Genomic DNA, 22630 nt, shown 5'->3' on the forward strand with positions numbered 1-22630 from the left:
GCCAATTTAAGTTTACAATGACCAATATATTTGGCAGAATAATAATTTGTAGTAATGCCTTTTTAACAAGAGGATCAAATTATAACTCGGAAAACTGTCTTAGTCTAATGTTAGAACAACGGGAGCAAATATTCTTAAAGTAATATTTCCATCAAGATAAGGGAACTGTCATATTCCACTCTAAGAACAATTCAGTCAACAGTGGGGAGGCAGTTCATATACTTTGAAGCTCAATATACCCGGGTTTTAACTCCTTACTAATAAACTACTTAAAATCTGCAGGCCTCAGGTTACTTATTTCCTAAAAATAGGCTTCTTTCAAGGGTTCATATTATACATGTAAAGCATTTAGTACATTATTATACTGTCTGTATGTTACAGATACTATAGATTATAACGTATCAAACATTATATAATACATTGTGCTATTTATTATCACTGTGCTACTTATTACTGTTCTATTTAACAACTCTAACCTGGAGAAACAGGCCATAATTGCCCTTCCCAGACAGAGGCGGGTACGAGTTACCATGACAACAGCGCGCGCCTAGACATTTTCTTCTCGCGCGTGCTGGGGAAGAAAACAGCCTAGGCTGCGTGTTGCGTCATCACTACGCGCTCATTGGGTTTCTCCGTGTTGTTTTGGGAGGTCCCGGCCCGGCTCCCGTCGCCCCACTCCAGGAATTATTTTTTCCTTTTCAACCTTTGTTGTAACGCACTGAGACTGCAAGACTGTAAGTACTGAACGAATAAAGAGAGCGAGTGAGCGAGCACTAAAAGAGATGCCGCGGCACACTCTCCACCGCTGAGCCTTCCCTGTGTTTTCTTGATCCTATCAGCTTCCTCTCAGCTGAGATCGCGCCGCGTCAACTTCCGGGCGGGTGCCCGCCAGCACAGCCTCCGCCGCTCCCCTGCTTTGGCCCCTTTGTGTCCCCGCAGTGTCGAGGCGCGGGCCCTGGCACGTCCTTTCTCGAGGCAGGCAGCACGGTAGTGCAGGGAGCTTTTCACTGTGGGCGGGCGCGCTGCCCGCAGGGGGGTCGGAGTGGGGAACGTGCCTGCGCGTGCTGGGGTAAGAGGAGGTTGCACGAGGGTCAGCTTGTGGTTTGAGGACGGGGAGGGGGGGGGCGGGCACGGAACGAAGGGGAGTAAAAAGAGCAGTGGAAAGATTTAACAAAGATACCCCTGTCCACTTCTGATCATTGTGGCCTAATAATGAAGCGCAGCCATAATAGTCATTCTGAGCCACTGGCACATTTGCGGGCTCTTAATTGCTTTAGGAATGAACTGATATGGCTTTGTATTTTATATTGTTTTCATGGCCTCCTTTTCTCTTTTTATTTTCTTCGTGCAGATAGTTCATTTAAAATTCCCAAGGGTGGTGGTTTCTACCAATATGAATCTTTTCAACCTGGACCGTTTTCGCTTTGAAAAGAGGAGTAAGATTGAGGAAGCGCCCGAAGCAACCCCTCAACCCTCCCTGCCTGGCCCTTCTTCACCAATTTCTCTTAGTGCTGAAGAGGAGAATGCTGAAGGGGAAGTTAGCAGGGCAGGCACCCCTGATTCAGATATAACTGAAAAAACAGGTGAGTTACAATGTTGCAGATTGATGTGGCATCAAGAGATATTTTTAAAAGATAAAAGGAAGGAGAGATTCTAATTTTTATTCGTGATGTTATATATATATATTGATGCATTGTTTCCCACCATACCCTTTGAAATACAGTTTTGGAACTGCCATAGGCACCATGCATCCATCCGTAACTGTTTCCATTTTATGCGAGTCCTTGGAATATGGCCCAATGATAGAAGTTGAAACCAGAATTTAGGTCATCTTTAAGTCAGAATGGTTGCTACTGGAGGAGGAACTAGCTGATTCAGTCCTGTGAATTGCCTAGTTATTTATCACCTAGTTATTTGGCCAGACGTTTACATTGATTCCAGTATTTCTCCAAAAAATATTGATCACCTCCTGTGAGCTAGACTTTATTCAAGGTTCCTGAAGACAGCCTCTGAACAAATGAAAATCAGATCACGTTCAGATTTTGCCACTACTTCCTGGAAATTCCCATAATGCAGAAGAGTAATTGGTAGTCTTCGTGGTGACTGAACCATTTTTAACCTCTAGCAGATTGTCACTGACAATAGGATTTGAGAAGCCAAAAATTAACATTTCTCTTTTAATCTGTATTCTTTAAACAATTAAAAATTAGAATACATTTGAATTTTTACCATGTTTAGGCATAGTGCTTAGTGCCTCACATTCTTTCATTTAATTTACACAATTATATGAGAAATTATCTGCATTTTGTAGAAAGGAGACTCGGGAGTTAAGTTAACAAGTTTGTAGAACCAGAACTCAAATCCAAGCACTCTTAATTCCTAAGCATAAACTTAATTGTACACATTATACAGTTTCTTATGAAGAGTAAAAGGGATATTAGAAGTTTTATTTTAATGTTTATTTCAGTAATACCTTTTTTAATGCAAAACTCAGTATTTCACAAACAGCTTTTAAATTAATGTGACCTTGACAAGATTGGTAATACATACGTCTTAACCCTTGGTGTCTCTATTTTGTTTGCTAGTTTTCTATTTAAATGTAACAGTGATGGCAGAGTCCCTGTAATTTATCATTAGAATGACATTTTTAAATATTTTGGTAATTGAAACATGGTTGAATGATTTGGTAGGTTGGATTAAGTGGTAATTAGGAGTCAGATTTTGAAAGGCTTTATAAAGAGTTTTGAACTTGTCTGAATTCTGTGGGGAAGCACTGAAGGATATTAAACATAGGAGTGATATCCCTGTGTTTATTCTTACTACAGATAATTTGATTTTCTTAACATGGTATAGTTTATGTCTAAACCTCCAGGTATTTTACTACTTTAACAGTGAATACATTAATCTGTTTCTTAATGTAGTTAGGGCAAGGAAGGGCGTGGTTGTAGGCAAGGGATTTTGAGTCCTTAGAAGCCTCTGCTGCTTCATTTTAGTTAAATAGGACATTGGACGAGTCACTTAAAATCTGAGATCCACAGTTTATTGTTCTGTAATATAAAAGCACATTTTTAAACTGGAACTCAATGGAATGTTTTAGTTGTTTATCAATATTAGTAATGTAAAATTCTTAATTGTCTTTTCTAAACAGAAGATACTTTTCAGCTTTACTTTTTATCTGTCTGAGGAGACTTCATTCTTTTTCTTTTTATTGGGACTTCTTTTCGGTACATAAATTCCTCTTGGAAACTGAGATTGCCCTTAGCAATCACGTGGTCAGTCTTGATGACACTGGAAAATATACAAATTAAGTTTGTTCTGGGACTAGTAAGAATTTATTCTGTTAGGAACAGAGAACTTTGCTTTAAGAAAAGATGATTGCAAATGATACTATGAATTTTGGAGAATTTTGAAAACTAAGGCTAAGTTTTGACTTACATTTTGGTACTACGGTTCCAGTAAAGAATTTTCATGTAGAAGGGTAAAATGGTGAAAGAATGTTGTTTTGTAAAAAAGTCAGCCTAGCTGTTGTGAATACTATATAGAGAGGGTAGAGTTGGAAGGGAGAGAAATCATTTAGGAAGAGTTTATAATCCAAACAATGATGACAGTAGAAATAGAGAAGAAAGAGATGTGTGAGTTTTCAAAGAAAAAAAAAGGCAAGGTTTTAAAACTAAATAAAATGAATGATAAAAATTTTAGTTTAGAGAATTTAAAAAACCAGAGTTTTATACATCTGAATAGGTATAAAGTACCCATTATAAGCCATTGGGCATGCCTTTAAAAATTCAAGTAAGAATCTAAGGTCCTGTCCCAAACTAACATGTTGAAGTAGATCAGAGACGACTTAGCATGGGGGATGCTGATTCTGAATTGAGTGTTGGACCTTGGGCTGTGGAGAAGACATAATAGTGAAGTTGTTTTTAAGATCAAGACTGGATATGAGATTGGAAGAATTATCAGTGGAATATGAGTATTGACCTGACTTCCTTTATCATCATATGGTAATTTCATACCCTGCCATTGTGGGATAACGCTATATTTGTGTATTTACTGTTAGGGTCTAAATCAGCTAGTAGAATGGAATTTTAAAAACTACCTGTAATCACTCTTTTTTAAAAGCTAATCCTATTATTCACTTAATGAGTTAAGATTTTATTCTCTACCACTCTCCAGTTACTGTGAATATGCCAAGCACAGTGCAATCTTTCCTTCTTTCTATGTGCTTTTCTGCCTCCAAGGTCCTGCTAATATTTGTATATATATGACTCTCAGTTTCATTTCATTAGAGCTTAGTGAAATGTTACTTTTTTTAGACAGCCTTCCCTTGATCACTCTGAAGTAGCAATTCTTCTCTATACCCAGCTTTACTCTTTCTCTGTGTAGTATTTATCACTACCTAATTACATTATGTTTTTTTGTTTCCCTTATTAGACTGATTTTCAAGGAGCACCAAGAGGAAAGGACATGTGTATATATAGTTAAAAGAGTACAATGTGGTAACTCATGGGGGAAGATACTAAGCAGCGTAGGACCAGGGAAAGTTACAGAGAAATGATATTGAGTGGACAGTAACCAATGAATCATTGCTTATTTTGTGAACAAGGGATGAAAATATATGTTGCCTTGAAGAGTCTGTGCTATGTGTATGGAAAGGGGGAATTTACCTTTGTAAGAGGAGGTTTAGGGCAGTATAGATGAAGCTAAAAAGAGAACTATAACCTGCCAAGTTTTTAGGGGCCGTATATGTGATGCAAATGAGAATGGACTTTATTTGATACAGACTGTAGAGCATTTGAGTATGAGAAAGCTATTAATGAAGCTATTGCATTTGAAGCCTAATACAGAGAAATGACAGTAGGGATGACAGAGGAGGCACTTTAGGGAATTTTTATTATGACATGTATTTCATGGTGTTTGGTGAAGTTTAAAGGTAAGTGTTCCTTGCTCAGACAGCTGGGTGATTGACAGTATCAACTGATTAGGCAGCACATTTAGGAGGAAAATATTAAAACATGTTGAGTTTGAATTACCTCTTGATTTCAGTAGCAAGGCCTAATAGGGGGTTGTACATCACAGTTTGGGGCTCAGAGAGTGGTTGGAACATGAAAAATCAACTTTGGAATCGTGATAGTTAACAAAAAATGTCCTAAGCAAGAAACATCAGCATTTAATGATAGTCGAAGGAAAGGAAAACAATAATATGTAAAGCAGAGATCTCCAATCCCCAGGGCCACGGACCAGTACCAGTCTGTGGCCTGTTAGGAACCAGGCCACACAGCAGGAGTTGAGTGGCAGGCAAGCAAATGAAGCTTCATCTGGGCTTGCAGCTGCTCCCCCCTAGTACTAGCATCACTGCCTCAGCTCCACCTCAGCTCATCAGGCGTTAGATTCTCAAAAAAAAAAAAAAAAAAAAAAAAAAAGAGCTCTGGTCCCTGGGGACCACTGATAATAAAGGATGACTAGAATAGTCATAGAAATGATAGCTGGAAGCTAAAGAAAGAAGAGTTTCCAGTTTTGTGTATAGTGAGCAGTATCAAATGTTGTAGAGAAGTCAGGTTTGATAGGAACTGATCGGAGACCACTTTCCTTGGAAATTAGAAATTAATGTTGACCTTTAACAGTTTCAGTGGAAAGGTAAGGAGGTGACTACTCTTTAAAAAAGGAAAGAGAAATAGCTTGACAGGGAAGCAATGTCAAAAGATGTTTCAGGATTGTTGAAAATTGAGCTTATTTGTAGAGACAGTTTTCCTTGGGTAAGGGAAGGTATTGAAAGAAATAAAAATAGATGAGCTCAGATTATTTTGAGGTTAGAATGAAGGGAGGTTTAGTAAAGAAAAGTGAATTTCTTTTCTTCGTGAAATAGGTTATCTTCTAAAGTGGTTGCCATTGTCCTGTTGAAAGTAACAGTTTGTCAATAAGTGAGAAAATTTTTAAATACTACCAGTTATAAATATTTTCAGAGAGCATTGCTCTGCCGCATATGTTACATGATCTTGGGTATGACATCAGTGTTTTTGGACTTCACTTCCTTTGCCTAGAAGTTCTCTGAAGTCCCTGCAAACAGTAAAATGAATATGATACTTCGAATATATCATTTTAGCGTCATGATTCTGTTACCATTGTATGATACTCAGTATCTTTCAGGTGTGTGTGGCCAAAGTGTGAATTATCACTGTAGCTTTGTATAGTCATCCTGGCTTCTTAATGTCTGCTAGTGTAGTGTTAGTTGAAAAGCAGTACTTGGTAAAAGGGTTAGTGCTGAATTGTTGTAATAGCAAATACAATGAGTAAAAGTAAAAATCTTAAGTACATTTAAAATGTACATTTTGGGGTCCGTTTTTCTTCTCTACCTTTTTATGTTACATACTTAGATATTTTTCAAAATGAAATGTTATGCAAATAAAATACAATATTGTAATGAAGAGAATCTTCTGTAATCTTTTAGTTTTGATGTTTATTCTTTCACATTATTTTCCTGCCTGTGTATATTCCAGGTTTTTAATTTTATTTTTAAGCTAAAATAGCATATTACATAAATATTGTAACGCAAATTGCTGTTGATTAAAAAGTTTACTTTTTAACACTTCTTGTAAGTCCGTGTAAAATATCCTATAACTCAATTTTTTTAATGACTGCAGTGTCTTATATAGATGCATTGTAGTTCATGTAGATTCCTATTAATAGACCATTAGTTATTTTGGTTTTTGTCTTCATATTTTTGCTATCAAAAGAATGTTATAGTGACCGTCCTTTTTGCATGTGTACAGTCTCGTGGGAAAATTTCTGGAAATAGAAGTGTCAGATTAGAGGGAGTAAAATATTTTAGTATTTGCCAAATCACCCTACACAGAAGTTTTACCAGTTTGTACCAGACTATAGCTTGATATTCATATGTCTGCTTTTTATACTAGACTAAATTTTTGTGAACCTTTTTAATTTTATTCTTTTAATTCCCTGTTTGTTGTTTGCCATAGAGAAATTTTACATTTTTTTGTGGCCAGTTTGTTCATTCTTTTCTTTAAGGCTTTTAAGTCCTGATCAGACAGGTGTTTCTTACTACAGCATATTTTCTTCTAGCACATCTGTATTAACTTTATTTTTAATTGTAGTAAAATATACATAACATAAAATTTACCATCATGAGAAAAAAAATGGCACAGATGATAGAGGCTCTGATATCCTTTTGGACACCAAATCAAAGTTGTGATGGAAACAAGGAGCAGCAGCAAGGAAAAATCGCCTGAGATCTAGAGGAACAAGCAAGCCATACAACTAGGAAGAAGTCCAAAAAAGCACCCTGCAACTGCAGAAGGTAGGACGGGGCACCAACGCTGGGCTGCCCGGTCCTGAGCGGCTGAGTGAGACGGAGCCTGCAACAGCGGCAGCAGCAGAAGCCTCTTAAAGGGGCCGCACCCATGAGCAGATTTTCCCAGTGACCTGCTCGCTCTGAGCACCAGTGCCTATTCGGCTGCGCACAGGGGGCACCAGGGACTTACAGAGAGACATTGTTGGAGTGAGGGCCGAGGAGAGACTCAATCGGTGCAGAAGTGCCGGCGGTATCCATTGTTCCCTGTTGAGCCCTCCCCCGTCCCAGTGTATGGACACAGCACCGTCTAGTCCTGAAGCCATCAAACTGGATAACAGAGGTTGCTCCACCCAGGGATTCCCTGAAACCCCACCTCCCGCAACTCGCGGCTCCACCCACACCATATCCTGGTATAGCGAGTCAGGTGCTCCTTGCTGAGACTCACACTGGTGGAAGCAGCTGGCCTTGGTTTCTGGTGTAGCCTTTTGAGGCAACAATAAGCACAGCATCTGTGGATTGCTTGCTGAATCTTAACTGGTGGCCCTGGAGGGGTAGAGGCTTGGGCTAAATTTGGCCTGCAGCTGAACCCTTCTCCAGACTGTGCCACTGGACACCTACTTCACAAATCCACACTAAGAAAACTGGGAGACTTAGCAGCTTTACTTAGTACATAGAAACAGACATGGAAAGGCAGCCAAAATGGGAAGACAAAGAAGCAGAAACCATATGAGAGAACAGAACAGAGATCCAGATATAATGGAGTCAAATAATCTAACAGATGCAGAGTTCAAAACACTGGTTATAAAGATGCTCAGTGAACTTTTGGGAAGTGTAGAGAACTTCAACAAAGATAAAACATAAAAATGGAAATGGAAATTCTAAATGGGAACCAGTCTGAATTGAAGAACACGTTATCTGAGATGAGAAGTATATTACATGGAATAAAGGAATAAACAGTGAGTAAAGAAGAGAATCAAATGCCCTATCTAGTTGACAGGGAAGCCAATCAGGACACTCAAACAGAACTGCAAGAAAAAAGTTGCCATGGCTATAAAAATAATTTAAGGAGGATATGGGACACTATCTTCATCTGTTCGGCATAACTGAAGAAAATCAAAATGTTGAACAGCTGTTTGAAGAAATGATGATGGAAAACTTCCCTAACCTGGTGAAGGAAATAGACATAAAACCTAAGGAAGCTCAGAGAATTACAAAAATCAGGAATCCAAAGAGGCCCACATCAAGACACATCATAATTAAAATGCCAAAAGTTAAATACAAAGAATATTAAAAGCAGCAAGGGAAAAACATAATTACATAGAAGGGAATACCCATAAGAAAAGGCTTGGCAAAAAATATTCAACAGGACGAAGACCCAGGATATACAACCAAGAATACTTTATCCAGCAAAGCTATCATTTAGAGTTGAAGGACAGATAAAGAGCTTCCCAGACAAAAATAAGCTAAAGGAATTTATCATCACCAAGCAAGCTAGCATTACAGGAGATATTGGAAGGACTTCTTTAAGAAGAAAAAAACATTTATCAAAGGAATAAAGAATGGTAGCAACTACATTCCTATTAATAAGTACCTTAAATGAAAAAGAATTAAATGTTCCAACCAAAAGATAGAGTGGCTGAAAGGATAAGAAAATAAGATCCCTACATTTGAAAAGGAAGGGCATGGAAAAGGTATTGCTTTGATGGACCTAGAAGATATTTAAGTCAGAGAAAGATAAACACTATGTGATTTCACTTATATATGGAATCTAAGGAATAAAAATAACTAATCAAAAACAGACTCACAAATATAGTGGACAATTTGGTGTCAGACAGAGGGGAGGGGGATTTGGGAGGCTGGAAGAATGGGGTGAAGGGATAAAGAAGTACAAATTAGTAGCTGATGGATGGTCAGGGGGATGTGTAGCACAGCATAGGGAATGCAATTAGCATTAATAAGTTGGCTAGGTGGAGGGTCGGGAGGGAGGGAGCAACTGAGATTGTTTTATGAACTATATAGATGTCTAATGTATACTTGAAACAATTTTAAAAATGCTCTAACTGTAAAAAAGAAAAGGAGCAAAACAGCTGATGATTGAGAAAAAAAAATTGCCATCATAACTGTTCTTAAGTGTACAGGTTAAGGAGGATTAAGTACATTCATTATTGTACAACCAGTCTTCAGAACTCTTCATCTTGCAGAACTGAAACCATGTACCCATTTTATAATTACCTCCTGCCAGCCGCTGGCAGTTACCCTTGAACTTCCTGTCTCTGAATTTGACTACTCAAGGTATATCATAAAAGTAGAATCATACAGATTTCTCTTTTTGTGACTGGCTTATTTCATTTTGCATAATGTCCTCAAGGTCTACCCAAATTGTAGCATGTCAGAATTCCCTTTTCAGGACTGAAAAATACTCCATGTATAGGCACTACATATCGTTTATCCATTCATCTGTGGATGGGTACTTGGATTGCTTCTACCTTTTGGCTACTGTGACTAATGCTGCTATTCAACGAGTGTACAGATACATTTTTGAGACCCTGTTTTGGTTCTTTTCGATATATATACAGAAATGGAATTGCTAGATCTTATTAGAAACCACCATGTTTCCACAGCAGCTGTACAATTTTTGTTCCCACCAACAGTGTTCCACTTTCTCTACATCCTTGTCAACACTTGTTATTTTCTGTTGGTTTTATTGTTTGTTTTGTTTTTTCGATAGCTAAACTAGTGGATATGAGTTAGGCTTTGGGGTTTTCTTTAACCTTAAATCTCATTTGGAATTTGTTATAAAGACTAAAGAAAGGGTGATAGGGTTTTCTCCTTTGCTCGTTGTCATTTACTAGTCAGTTGTCCCAGGACGATTTATTGACAAGTCTTTTTTCTTATATTTGAAACATTATCATTATAATCTAAATTCCCATGTATATTTGCATCTTATGGGCCACTAATCAATTTCTTTAATCTTACATTAGTTAATCACATTATTTTAATTCTTGTAATTTTACGTATATATAATGTAGATTTTGATATGGTTTTGGATTTTTTTCTCCTTTTTTGACCTGAAATTTCAAATAAGTGGTTTCTATCATTTTTCTTTCTTTAAATTTCCAAGTTGTTGAAATTTTGCTTCACTATTTTTATTACAGTTATTTCTAATTTCACTGTTTTGTGACTAGAGAATGTGGTCTGTATGTACTTTTTGGCGAATTTGCTGAGTTTTTCTTGTGGCCTAATACACAATTCCTGTAAAAGTTCTAAGAGTACTTGAAAAGAAGGCATGATATAATCTAAGTATAGCATTAATATGCTAATAATAGATGAATTTTATTATTTATATAATTTTTTTCACTGAATCACAAACATTGTATCATAAAGTCAATTTCTTGGATCCTGACTAAATACATATAACTAGTATTTTAATGGAGTAGAATAAATAGGAAATTATCAAAGTGTAACACAGTAAAGCTGCTGAAACTTATGTTTAGTTATATGTGTCTAACAATTTGTGAGTTCATGGTCATAATCTAAAATGTGTCTCTTACAGTGAGTCCCGATTAAAAATGTTTGAAAAACACTGTTCTGTATCTTAATAGTATTAATGCTCTATTCTCTGTAGAGTTAGAGAAGAGAGTTAAAGCCTCATTAACTTCTTGCCTTATATATCCTGCAGTGTTATGCAGTGTTAGTATGCAGCTGAAATATATGTGTGTTATATTTTTATTTTAGATATAAATTCTGTTATTAAAAAGTATCTTTGTAGGTTTAACACTTTTGCTTTGTCCAATAGCATGACTTACTTTTCCTTTACATTTTTTTTCTATTTATCTTTTCTTTTGACTTAAACCTGAAATGTTTCTTCTTAGTCATCTTAGAGTGATGCGTTACATACTGCTCTTTAATATTCAATATATTCTTTCTTTCTAAAGCTCTCATCAGATAGCTTAATGTAGCTTTTATTACATGCTAAAGTTATTTCACTTTCTTCTATGATATCTAAATTAAAAACTGCAGACTTTACAGTCTATTGTTTTCATAATAACTCTTAAAGAATTCAAACGAACTGCCTTGAAAGTCAGTTGCTATGTTAGAAAATTGAACCATGTAGAGCAACACAATTAGACTGTCAAAAATGGCACATTTTTGTAAGTGCAGATAGGTATAGAGGTTTACGTGTTTTCATTTTCCTTTGGGAAATCACTTTATTTACAGATTATCAAATTGATTTAGACTATTTCTCTGTGAACTCGTAAACTCCCAGTAGTGATTTTTCTTTTTGTTTTTGAGTAGTCCTTGATCCTGGACCACTTTGAAAGTTGAAATCACTGGTGGGTTTAAATGCTTTTATTTCACGGTAGTCTTAGATATGAAAATGGGTACAAGCATACTAGAAAATTTTAAAATGTAAGATTGTTTTCTCTTACATGTCGATATTTGCACTGATGATGCAAAAGCAATGGTAGGTAAAACTGTTGGTGCCTTAGCACAAGCAAAGCCAAGACTCCAAACTGTTATAGTAGTCATTGTATTCTTAAAAATTTTTTAATGCCAGTTTCACTTAAGAATGTCCTTGATGAAGCAGTAAAAATTGTTTTAGTAAACCTCAGCTTATCAGTAGGCACTTTCATAATATTTTGTGAAACAAAATATGAACTACCCTTTGCTACATACCAAAATACGATGGTTATCTCAAGGGAAAGCATTTGAGCAATTGGCTTTGAGTTATGAGCTGAACTTGTCAGTTTTTCCCAGAACACCATTTTTATTTAAAAGAATAACTGACCGATGAAGTATAGTTTTGCAGACATAGATATTTAGCAGACAGTTTCTGAAAAATGAACAGTAATATCAAGGAAAACAACTGACGGTATTTACTGCTAGTGATAAAATTCTACTTTTCACAGGAATGTTCGGATTTTGGAAAACCTAATATTCATGACTATGAGTTTGACAGTCTCCTGGTAATTAGAGATCAATGGTGATATTAATGAATCTTATTTTTTTAAATAGAATATTTTTAAATGTGTCAACATTTGGCACATCTGCATTAAAAAGGGAGTGAACCAATATTTTCCAAGTGACCAGTACATACAGTGTTACAAAATAATGCATGAGTTAAAGGTCCATTACAGTGCAAGTTAAACCAGTGGTTTTTAATGTAACACAGTGCAGAAGTTTATTCATATGGTTTCCAATTCCCAAACTGCAATTAACCTTTAAAAAATTAGCACCTGTCAAATTTGGGCTTAGTATCAAAGAGGAATATCCATGGTAATGTAAAAAGGCTATGAAAATACTTCTTTCCTGGTTATGTAACTGCTGAGGCATGATTTTCTTCATAAACCTAAACAAAAAGAATATACTACAACAGATGAATTGCAGAAACAGATAAGAGAACGTAGCTGTCTTCTGTTAAATCAGAGATTTTCACAAATGTGAGACAATGCTGCTCTTCTCACTGAATTTGGGTGAGGGATTGAGGGTGGGAAGAAAAGATATAGTTTTCATAAAAATACGTTAACACGTAAAGAATTTGTTTAGTAAATAAAGTTTAAACCTTTTCTCAGTTCTGTTCTCTTAATAGGATATAGATATAAGCAAAAACTTTTTGGGCCACTCAAATTTTAAGAGTGCAGAGGGGTCCTGAGTTTGAGAAATGATGTATTATAACCTTCTCTCACCCCTCATTATTATCAGACCACTTCCTCTGTTAGTCATTTGCCAGTCTATAGGAATGCTGCTGGTTTAGTGCAGTATACATGTTTAATGTATATATTTTGATGGTGTATATTGTCTATCCAGTAAAAACTCTATTAAAAGCTCTAATTGAGTACATGGTGGAGAGTGAGCCAGACTTTTCCTTTATTTTTTTCTGTCTTGTTAACTAAGCATACTAAACCTTACTTTTAAAAATTTGTAGGTCTTTACCATATGTTTCGTACTATATATAAAGTAGGGGGAGAAAATGAAAGAAAAGATTAATTTATAATCAAGTTCAAGAAACACTAGTCCTCCTAATACTCAAAGAATTTTTAGACCCCTCCCCCCAGCACTTTGGCATTTAAATGGCTGGGCTTGAAAAGGTTGTTCTTTATTTTATATAAAGAATCTTTTTTGAGGAAAAGAAGACAATCTAAATCATTTTGCCATAGCCCATTTAAAATACAAGAAAGCAGGACGTTTTTAAAGTATTCAAGCTATATGCATTAGCTTTAGGTCAGATTTTTGACACAGTAAAGATTAACTTTTTAGTGTTAAATATGCTTTGTGATACATCAGAGACACTTTGTAAAAGCAGACTCCGTAATACCTTTATAGTTATTTAACAGGAATTGGGCTATAATTTTATTGCTTTATAGAATTGTCAGTATTTATAAATGTCTCCATATTTATGACAGTTAACATAGCTGTGATTTGTGCCAGTGCAGAGGTCTTAACCCAGGGTACACTCAGCATTTATAAAATTGTCCTTTTGGAAAGAACCTGATTTGCTTTTTAATAGTGTTGATAGGACTTCATTGTAAGAAGTAAAGAAATGTCATTGTTTTAGTGCCCACCCAGATGAGTAGTAGTTATGAAGGCAATGGTTAATGTTAACTATGGTTATGGTTCATAAGCCTCATAGTGGGAGACTAACAGTTTTAGAATATAAGAGTTTAGACTTTGGGGATTGGATTTCAGATCTGCTCTTTCTCCTATATGACTTTAAACAAGTTGCTTTCTCTAAACCTGGTTTTATCTATAAAATAGTGTTATAATGTGTGCCCTACGGGTTATTGTGAAGATTAAAAATGTGTTTCACTTGAGGACTTGGTACTCATCTAGAAGATAGATAATGGCAGCTATTGTTTTTTAAATCAGCACCTTTGAATTAAAGAGTCATGTGGTCATTGAAGATATTTAAAATATCTTCACTAGACCATGGCACTGACTACTTTAATATGAATTCTTTAATCTGATCTCTTCCTTCTCAAGTATAAGGGAGAATGGTGGTTTTCCTGAAGAAGGGAGAATTTTGGAACTCAGCCCTTGGAGCAAGGAGACCTTAGTAGAATACTTTACTCATATTTCAGACAAATTATACCACCTTTTTAGTTCATGAGGGCTGACGTAACAAAATACCACACACTGGGTAGCTTAAACAATAGACATTTATTTTTCCACAGGTCTGGAGACTAGAAGCGCAAGATCAAAGTGTTGGCACTTTTGAAGCTTTTCTCCTTGGTTGCAGATGGCTACCTTCTTACTGTGTGCTCATGTGGCCTTTCCTCCATGTAGGCACATCTTTAGGGTCTGTCTCTTAAGGACATCAGTCATATTGGATTAGAATCCCACTCTAGTGGCCTTATTTTGACTTAATCACCTCATTGAAGGCCCTGTCTCCAAATCCATTCATTACATTCTGAGATACTGGGGTTTGGAACTTCAACATGTGAATTTTGGAGGAGACATAATTCAGCCCATAATATCACCATTGCATAAGTGGTAATGATTATTGGATACTGTCTAAGTGCAAATAATGAACTATATGCTTAATATATCATCTAATTTTATGTGTACATTAGCCCTTTGGTTACTACTGTTTATTTTATAAGTGACGACACTGAGACTAAGAGGATTAAGTAAATTGGCTAAGAGACAGGAATGAAATTTATGTCTTTTGGGCTCCAGTGTCTCTGTTGTCTTAGGTAAGAACTGGACTAGGAAATAAAAGCACAATAATATAAAACACAAACCTCTGTTTCGCACTTTTCACTAGGTTCTCACTAGTAAATAACCTTTGAAATGGAAAACCATTTAACCAGCCCTGGTTCACAAATAATTTTTTCTTTAAAAAGTGATAGAAATTTTTGGTTTTAGAATGGAAACAGTGAATGAAGTTAAAGATTTTTAGCACACGATTCTAATTATCAAAAACAAATTTGTTTTATTTTCAAATTACTCCAAATGCCTTTCTCTTTTTTTTTCTTTTGCAGAAGATTCTAGTGTTCCAGAAGCTCCAGTAAATGAAAGAAAAGCGAGTATATCATATTTCAAGAATGAGGGAGGAATACAGTATATTGATTTGTCTTCTGACAGTGAAGATGTTGTTTCCCCAAACTGTTCCAATACAGTTCAAGAGACAAAATTCAACAAAGACACAGTGATTATAGTGTAAGCAGCTTAACAGATTTATTATATTTGCATGTTTGGTGGTTTTTTGAGAAAAAGTTACTTAATTTGAAATATTTTTAGTGACTTCCCCCTTTTTTTTTTTTTTTTTGCCTTTTTCCCTACTGCATCTTAGTTATTTTTTTCCTAACTTAGAAATGTAGAGAGGGGTGTGTGTGTGTGTGTTTCTCTGTAACAGTGATTTTCAGTAAGTTTAGTGAGAGCAGATATTTAACTTTTTTAACCTTCCATAAAAAGAAAAATTATTTTAACAAGTACTTTGATTATCTATAATTGCTTTATGGTTTGTTCTTGAGTCCCATTTTAACATTTTTGGGTCACACTGTGGGATAGCATGGAGCTTGTATTGTGGCCAAGTAGAAAGATAAATAAAAAAATGCCATATGTCAAATAATAGATATTGTGAGCAAAAAGGGAAAGGAAATATGGAGTTCAGGGCCAGGGGTAGGGGCATGGTTTCTGTAGAGCACAGCTGGTAAAGGCTTCCTTGAGACGATGCTTGAGCAAAGACCTGAAGTGGGTAAGAAAGTGAACTGTGGAAAGGGAGGCTGGGGATATATTCCAGGCGTTTGGAATAGCCTATTCCATTCCCCTGAAGTAGTATCACACCTGGCATTTTGGAGGAAAGTTGGGGGCAAATAATGCAGAATGAAGGTTCTGGGATAACAAGGTAAGGAGTGGGGATGTTAAGCCCACAGCCTGTTTGTCTTTTATTCTAAATGAGATGGTAAGCTAATGAAGTATATGAAGCAGAGGAGTAAACTTATCTGACTTACATGTTTAAAAGGTCTTTGAAGCTGTCGGGGAACAGTAGCAGAAGCATGAATATTGTTTCAATAACCCAGGGAAGAAATGATGGAGGCTTAGACTACTAGGCTGGTACTTGTGGAAATGATAAGAAGTGGTATGAATGAATAAATGGGAAAACTCTTCTTTATTCATTCTGCATATACTTCAAGAGCATCTATGATTCTGTTTTCATAGTTACTGTACTGTATAAATATGAACAAATGGAGAGAAAAGAGAAAACTCTTTACAGTAGAATACCAAATAATTAAAGTATGCTAGAGTGCTAGTTAGAATACCACCATTTTGCAGCTATCATTATAATAACTGATTCAGGCAAAAATCATCAACAGAAGTTAAAACTATTCAAAGTCTGATAAGGAATAGGATCATTAGCTGGTCTCAAAGTATCTCCCCATAGATTACATAATCATTAAAAAAGGGAAAATGGTAACTTTATAGGAGAAACCTGACAGCTTTCTGAGTCGTACAAAGGAAGAAAAACCTGTAGAGTTTAAGGACAGGCAGAGGTAAAGGGAAAATCAGATGTAGTAAGGTTGCAGAATGCCTGGGGTGAGGGCAGGTGTGGGACCAGATATTCAAAGAGATTTGTCAGCAGTATATGGGACCACAGAGAAATAGATAAAGATAACCAATGAAAGGTGTGGTTTTTTTGTTTGTTTTAATCACATTTGACATTTTAGAGATTATTATTGCCCTTAGGATAGTTTTTACCAAAGTGGTGGGACAGAAGATATAAAATAATGAGTTGAGAACTATATAGGAAATGAGAGAATGGAAAATGAGTCTTATCAAATTTATGAAGGAGAAAATTTGCTTATTTCACTGCTGTGTCCACAGTACCTAGAACCTCTGGCACATTGAATTCATTGAATTAATGTAGTCTTGAGCACATTGTAGGCTTAGGAGATAGAAAATTTGGGGAGAGAAGATCCTTAATAGTTAAAGCAGAATCCTTGTAAGAAGTAGAGAGGGCTAGAATCCCTTAGCACTGAGAGGGGACTTTGCCTTCAGCAGAAGGAATAGCTTTATCTGAGAACAGATAGAAGATCACAGTAGTCAACTCTTGTTCTTGTAGATTTTTTTCTTTTATTATTAAAGCTTCAGGCAAACAATAAAATAAAATAGTATAATATGAACACCCATGTGCCTACTACCTACATTTAATAATTAACATTTTATGTTTCATTGTTTCATCTGTTATTATTGACTGAAATATATTAAAGTATAAATTACAGCCATCCCAACATTTCTCCCCTAAATACTTGGTTATATTTCCTCCCCTGCAAAAAAATACTGTTATCAGTGAACAATTCTCTTAATATCATTCCCAGTTTATATTCGGATTTATTGTATTTTGTAGCTGGGTTTCCACACCAGGATCCCAATAAGGAAACATCTACTGCATTTGGATGTTTTGACTCAACTCTTTTTTGATCATAAATAGTTCACTCACCTCCTCTTCTCTATTAAAAATATTTTAACTTATTGAAGAGGTCAAGTCTTTTCTTAGAGAAAACAGATTTTTCTGATTGTTTTCTCATGATGGTATTGAATTTTTCTTTATCAGTTGTATTTCCTGTGTACTGGACATTAAATGCAAGGCATAATCAAATTCCTGGTCAGCACCAATAACTTACTACTTCAAGAGGCACTTGAGTTTGTCTCACTGAGTGGTCATGAGTCTGACCACTAACTTAACATTGTGCTACAGAAAAACAAGGACCTTTAAAAGTGATTATCCAGAGCAGGCATTGTAAAAGGATTCCAGCCTGAATGCTTTTCTCAATGAACTAGGAGACAGAATCAGGTAGGAACTGTGAAGATAGAGAGGCAGAATGAGAATTCAGAGTTGAGTACATCAGGAATGAGAAGTCTGGGTGTAATGGAAAGGGAGATAAATGTAATTGTCTTCATATATTGAAGGAGAGGCATAGTGACAAAGGAAGAGATTGATTTTACTTTGTAATACCTTAAAGCAGTTTGTCAGAACAAGGTTCAAGAAGTCAACCTAGAAGCTTAAAATACATATCCCTGCAAATGTCCTAATAGGTACAGCTGATATAACTTGACTAGGCATAGAGAAATTATTAAAATACAGATTCTGGCTATGTCTGTAAGAGAGCTGTCAAAAAATAGAACTAGCTACATAGCAAAGTCTACATTCTCTAATCTCCAGAATACTGACCATGATAGAAAATCAGAATTTCAAAATGAGATTTTTTTTGTTTATTTGGGGGATAGATGGGTAAAAATGCCCTAAATATCTTTTATATAGATTGAGTATATAAACTGAAGTGCAACAAGGTTAAAGTTAGTTGTTGTAGAATAAAACCTCATATGGAATAAATGCTCCCTGTCTGCTAAAGAAATATTTTGTTCCTGGCAGAGATTCTGATGGTGAATGGGACCGTTCCAGTTTTAACACTTAGACTCTAATCACTTAGGCCTTGAAAATTCTTTTTATCTTTATATTAGTGTAGGCTTCGTAATTTTTCAGGAGCAGCATTGCAACATTCATTTGATATGCAGAGTATAGGTGAAAAAAGAATAGGACAAAATACCAGGTATTTTGTTGTTCTTTTTCATCCCAGCCCAGATAATTTGAGATGTTTTCAAAGTATGCTGACTTTGGGAATGTAGATTTATATACGTAAACATACTGAATTGAAAAAAACAAAACAAAACAATGTAATCTTTGACAGTTACAGATCTTATATTGAAGAGAACTTTAGATATTACATATATATAGCATTATAATGAAATAACTTCAGTAATACATCAAAATATTTTTTTCTCTGAAAACATTCTTAGTTCTGAGCCATCCGAAGATGAAGAGTCCGAAGGCCTTCCTGCCATGGCAGGTAGAAATAATGACGATATTTCAGAATTGGAAGACCTTTCGGAATTAGAAGATCTTAAAGATGCTAAACTTCAGACCTTGAAGGAACTTTTCCCACAAAGAAGTGACAGTGATTTACTTAAGGTTATACCCTTTTATAGTAATTGGTTATTATAGCTGTAATGATTAAAATCTCTCCTGTATCCAGTGCTATAGTTAGTGGATAGTCACTTTTCTAAAGATATTTTATGTTTGAAGAAAATTATTAACTTTTATATCATAATTAAGGTAAATGTCAGAGATTTACTTCAGAGTCTTAGGTTATTCCCTCAGTATCTCACATAGCTTTTGAATTATTCTGTGCTTAAATGGTTCAAAAATGGGGACAACACCCCCATCTCCCATTAGAAACTATCAAAAATGTCAGGAGGCTTTTATTTCCTGGCTCCCCCACCCCCATAATGACAAGGGGTTGCTATTGACGTTTAATGGTGGACATTGGCATACCATAAAGTACATGTTTTTTTCTAAAAGGAGTAGCAGCTTCTTAGCGCAGCAGGGTATGGCCGTTTGATATCAGTGATAGCCCATTTTTATCAGATATTCTAATTTATCAAATAAAGTGAAAAGGCTGGGTTTTTATTTAGCGTTGGTCATCAATTTAATAGCTTTATTGTGATATAATTTACATGTTATAAAGATCACCTATTTAAAGTGTATAATTTAGTAATTTTTAGTATATTTACAGAGTGTACAACCATCACTGTAATCTAATTATAGAGTATTTTAATTGTTCCAGAAAGAAACCTTTTATGCATTAGCAATCACTCAACCATTTCCCTCCCCCAGCCCTAGGCAACCACTCATCTCTGAATTTATAGATAAGCCTATTCTGGACATTTCATATATGGGATCATTTAATGATCTTTTGTGCCTGGCTTTTCACTTTCCTCCCCACTCCCCCCCCCCGGGAACTTCCACACCTGAGCTATGTATGTTGCCTTTTCCCCTTAAGAACTGGATCTCTGAAGTCGGGTCATCCCACACGCTCGCGGCATGCACCTGGGCCCGGTGCACCCGGGTATGGTCTGTGGCTCCACCTGTGGCGTGAACCCAGGACCTTCTGCATGTAAAGCAGACGTGCTAACCACTACACTATGGAGCCACCCCTGGCTTTTCACTTAGTATAAAGTTTTGAGGTTCATCTTATATAAGTACTTCATTCCTTTTTATGGTAACGAATTTAAAGAAAAACAAAATACCGTTCAGGGCAGACAAAACAAATATGAACAGAAGGTGGTCTGGGCCTGCTGGTTTGAACTCTTAAGTATAGGTTAAATTATTCCAAGTCTCTGTTATTTTTAACATGAATCCTTTTTTCCCCCCAAATCATTTTGATACCTTCTTAATGTTAGTTAAATGAAACTTTAGTGTTACCTTGGGTATACATGCTAATAGTGTTATTTGTTTCCTGGTGTGATATTTTTCTTAATAAGAAAGAAGTAAATGTAGCCAGTAGTAGGTATAGGGGCTACTTACAGTGTTGGAAAGAGCTTGAACACAGTAAACATGATAGAGTACTAAAATATTCAGAGAAATAAATCTTGGTTTAAAAATACTTTTTAGCTTGTTGCCAATTTTTCATGTAGTCCAAGGGGATTTTTTTCCTTAATCTCTAATTTTGTAATTACATTTGAAAAATAGGCTTGATACGCAGAATTTATATGTATGTTTCATTAATCGGTACCTGAAATTTTTGGAGTTTAGCATATCACTCCAAAGCACAGCACTCCCGAGATAATCTGGATTTCAGGTGATCCCTATCATTTCAAGACATTAAAGGTGACATTTATAAATTACTTTACAGAGGCTTTTAGACCCACATGAAAGAATTTGAGTAATTATAAATTACAAATTTAGTGTCTTAGATGTGTTAAGAATATGCTTTAGTTATTTTGAAAAGGAAGAAGGGCTTACAGAATATCTATAATGTTCCAAGAAAACTAGAGTAGAAGGAAAACTACTATAGAAGAGAGCACTCTGATTTGCCTATTTAATACAAAATAACCTATTTTAAAAAATAAGATGTTTTTAAAACTAGTAACTCATTGGAAATATAGGAAACTTTAGCAAAAAAAAAATATGGTATGTTTAGTTTCTTCTGAATTCCAGAGTATTAAAGAATAGTATAAAAAACGTATTGAAAATGTTAATTATGTAATATGAATATGTTCTTGAACAAATTGAAGCAATTCAGTTTGCTTTATCCCACTCATTTTAGGAATATTAAGTTTTTAAAAATGACTGCAATATTGTGGTATGCCAGTGTCCACTGCTAAATGTCAATAAAAAAGGAATAATGTAAATGTCTATATCAGTCCCCCTCTCTCCCTTCCTACTCCCCTCAGTGCCTGGACACGGAAGTAGGAAGTTTTTAAGGCTTCAGTGTACAACCTTGTAATTAAAGTAGCAAAAACCTAGAATACACTGCATATATTTGACTTTTTTTAAGTCATTTTAAAATTATAAAGATATTTTTTCTTTATAGTGATGAGTAAATTTGATAACGTGTTAAGATGCTTACATAAGTTTAGACTTTTAGATAAACCAGGTTTTCTGAAAACTTATCATAGGACTTAATGAACTTAAACTATGACATACATACTTTCCCATCTTATATATATTTAATATATTTGTTCTTTAATATTTTGATGACTTTGTGAAATCTTAAAGTGTTATTTTTAAAACATTAATCTTTTTTCATTCTGTTAGTTGATTGAATCAACCAGCACGATGGATGGGGCAATTGCTGCTGCGTTGCTGATGTTTGGTGATGCAGGTACGCCTGATTTAGTTTTAAGCCATGTTGATTTATTATATAATAACTTCTCATTTTTAATATTGCTCTACAATTTACCAAGTACCTTCGTGAATTCTTATAGGAACCTTACGAGGTATTAATAATTTCAGTTTTTTTAGTCAAAGAAACTGAATCTTATGAAGGTTAAGTGGCTTACCTGAGGTCATAAAGCTATTTGGGAACCAGTTTTCTGTGTTGATTTTTTTTCCTCCAAAAAGGAAGGGGACAGCTTTTAATGGTAATTTTGCTTGTTTTCTACAGATCAAATCTTAAAACAGTGAAACTTTGGAAGGTATATTTTTTTTCTTAAATGTCTTTCCTAATTGCATTGTGGTTTTATTTACAGGTCTACAAATCTGAGTCAGTAGGAACATAATGTCTTGTGGAAAGTCCTAGCTGGTAATCAGCATTCCTTCCTTTAGTAAATATTTATACTATCTTCCAGGCTTGGGATACAAAATAAGTGCATTTGAAGGAGCTTGCAGTGTAAAAACACAACTTTTTTTAGTAAATGCTGTCTTGACTTTTTTAAATTTGTACATACCAAACAAGTAAAAGTAACCTGTAATCCCATTACCCAAAAAGTATTTAAAGAATGAAAGCAAACCCATACTCTATTAACCACTGTTAAATTTGT

The 22630-nt window shown here is 35.4% G+C and overlaps 1 protein-coding gene across 5 annotated transcripts in view; it reads left to right on the top strand.

Moving 5' to 3' along the window:
• Nucleotides 1-603: 603 nt before the first annotated feature.
• The window catches only part of SMARCAD1 (SWI/SNF-related, matrix-associated actin-dependent regulator of chromatin, subfamily a, containing DEAD/H box 1), a 75316-nt gene continuing 53289 nt past the window's right edge, over nt 604-22630 (top strand). For 2 of the 5 annotated variants that reach the window (XM_015588458.2, XM_006910737.3), the window contains exons 1-5: nt 840-1069; nt 1352-1583; nt 15289-15466; nt 19106-19277; nt 21906-21972. In XM_015588458.2, the coding sequence (XP_015443944.1) occupies nt 1394-1583; nt 15289-15466; nt 19106-19277; nt 21906-21972 (607 nt within the window). In that variant the 5' untranslated portion in view covers nt 840-1069; nt 1352-1393. Of the gene's footprint in view, nt 735-839; nt 1070-1351; nt 1584-15288; nt 15467-19105; nt 19278-21905; nt 21973-22630 lie in introns of those variants that run through there. The other 3 variants (XM_015588459.2, XM_015588460.2, XM_025046007.1) reach the window with 3 other exon arrangements.

This window comes from Pteropus alecto, unplaced genomic scaffold (assembly GCF_000325575.1).
Source record: "Pteropus alecto unplaced genomic scaffold, ASM32557v1 scaffold63, whole genome shotgun sequence".
NCBI classification, from domain to species: Eukaryota; Metazoa; Chordata; class Mammalia; order Chiroptera; family Pteropodidae; genus Pteropus; species Pteropus alecto.